Source organism: Galeopterus variegatus, unplaced genomic scaffold (assembly GCF_000696425.1).
Source record: "Galeopterus variegatus unplaced genomic scaffold, G_variegatus-3.0.2 Scaffold13207, whole genome shotgun sequence".
Classification (NCBI taxonomy): Eukaryota; Metazoa; Chordata; class Mammalia; order Dermoptera; family Cynocephalidae; genus Galeopterus; species Galeopterus variegatus.
Genome location: NW_007739318.1, coordinates 19,444 through 21,302, shown reverse-complemented (window position 1 = coordinate 21,302; position 1,859 = coordinate 19,444). Strand labels below are relative to the sequence as shown.

General features: G+C 35.6%; 1 protein-coding gene across 2 annotated transcripts in view; it reads right to left on the bottom strand.

Moving 5' to 3' along the window:
- The window catches only part of TARS (threonyl-tRNA synthetase), a 17,279-nt gene that overhangs the window by 9,801 nt on the left and 5,619 nt on the right, over positions 1-1,859 (bottom strand). For both annotated transcript variants that reach the window (XM_008563324.1, XM_008563323.1), the window contains 2 exons: positions 1,546-1,692; positions 328-426 (listed from right to left, as the gene is read on the bottom strand). In XM_008563324.1, coding sequence (XP_008561546.1) covers positions 328-426; positions 1,546-1,692 — 246 coding nt within the window. The remainder of the gene's footprint in view (positions 1-327; positions 427-1,545; positions 1,693-1,859) is intronic.

The window sequence follows — 1,859 nt, the reverse complement described above, 5'->3', positions numbered from 1 at the left end:
AAAAAAAAGCAATGTAAAGACTAACTTGTTTTTTCAAGGGAAATACAAATGAATGGTCCAAGAGCACACTGTTGCTATGTAAAGGAATACATGTCCCACTTCAAGCTCATCAGCTTCTCTCTGTGTATATACCCATGGCAGATGGACAAAATCAAGCATTAGGAAGGAAGAATTTTTAAATAATTTACAAGACCTCAGACTTCCATTTTTACTTTCCGTTTTACATATTTCTTCTCAAATACAGACTATCATTCCTTTAGCAGAATTCATTTAATAAAATCATCTTATATCCTAAATCTTTAGACAAAAATAATGAATATTATTTACCCTAATGAATTCAATAAGTGTATTATAAATGTAGGCTCCCTTCGGCAGGAAAAAGCAACTTCCAGGACTGAGTTCGTGAAAGAAATATAATTCTTGATCCTGGGGAAAAAAAAAAAAAGCAAAAGAATATTTATATATGTATATAACATCAATATAATATTCACTCTTGAGTTCAGAATATTTCAGTTAGTCCTATATTTTAATTAGTGCCAACCCTGAATCAAATAAACCACATAAATGTTTCTGGTATATGATTTAATAGTATAGAATTGCAGTTGATTTACAACTTAACACAAGTATGTTCCCTGCCTGTTACATTCCTCAATCCAGTCAAGTTTACCTAAAAGTGGCACAGAGGAAGGGTCTATTTGTTCTCTTCTACTATCCACAGCAGGAGCTCTCATGGTTTTTAATTCCTCAAAGCTCTAAGATTGAGATGATTTTTCATTTTCTTTCTTTTTTTAATAGGCAGGGCATAAAGGAGACTGGGAAAAAGACACTGAAAATGAAATAGATGATGGAGATGAAGTTGGCTGATACTGGGTCATTACTGAAAGAAACACACTCTCCTACCTCCTTGCCCACCACCGTCTTCACCAAATACCCAAGCCCTCAGGGAAGGGCCCACCAATAGCTGTTGGCTTCCTTACTGCTGGAATTTATGGCAGGCAGTCAAGGGAGCACAGCAGTGGATGCTGCCTCCAGCTCAAGCTTCATAACCTAACAACCGAGGACCTCTGGCACAGAGGGAACTCTATTTTAGGGAGGAATGTTTTTATCAAACCTAACTGCCAGTTTAGAAGACATTCAGGGGAAGAGAGATAATGGGTAGAGGAAATAACATCATAGAATCCATCGGTGACTTATGGTCTTACCTTGAACAAGTAGACTAATCTTTCTGGGACTCAGTTTCCACATCTTTAAAATGAGTCAGTGAAACTAGTTAGTTTCCAAAGTCTAGTTTTCCCAGCTCTATGAAACGCTGCTGCATTTCTTTTACAGAAAGCTGTAGATCATCAGCATTTGTTCTCAGTAAAAGTAGTAGTTAAAATGCATTTTTGTGTGGTACTGAGCACACTCCAGAAAGATAATGTGGACAATCAGTACATATTTACAGCTTACACAGGACGAGTATCAAAATTACTTCAAAACTACAGCATCTCTTCAAATAAAAATGAAAATAACTCAGTCTAGACACATCATAGTTCTTTAACATACCCTCCCAATTTTCCTATGATCTCGGTTTTTAGCTTCCTCTTGGAACTTCTCCCACTCTTTTAACATTTTAGGATCTGGGAATGAAATGCCATAAATTCTCTGGAGAGTCTCCATATCTGCTTTGCCTTCCCAGTATGTGGAGGAATTCTGAAAACAAGGATTAATAATAAAACAACATTCAAATATGTAAATATCTCACTTATTTTAAGAGTTAGATGTTAGTTCACAAAGTCATAAGTCAAATTCATATTAGTTTTTTGACAAGAAAAATAGCATAAAAAGTACACATTTAGTAAATGTCCCCCAATTGCTTT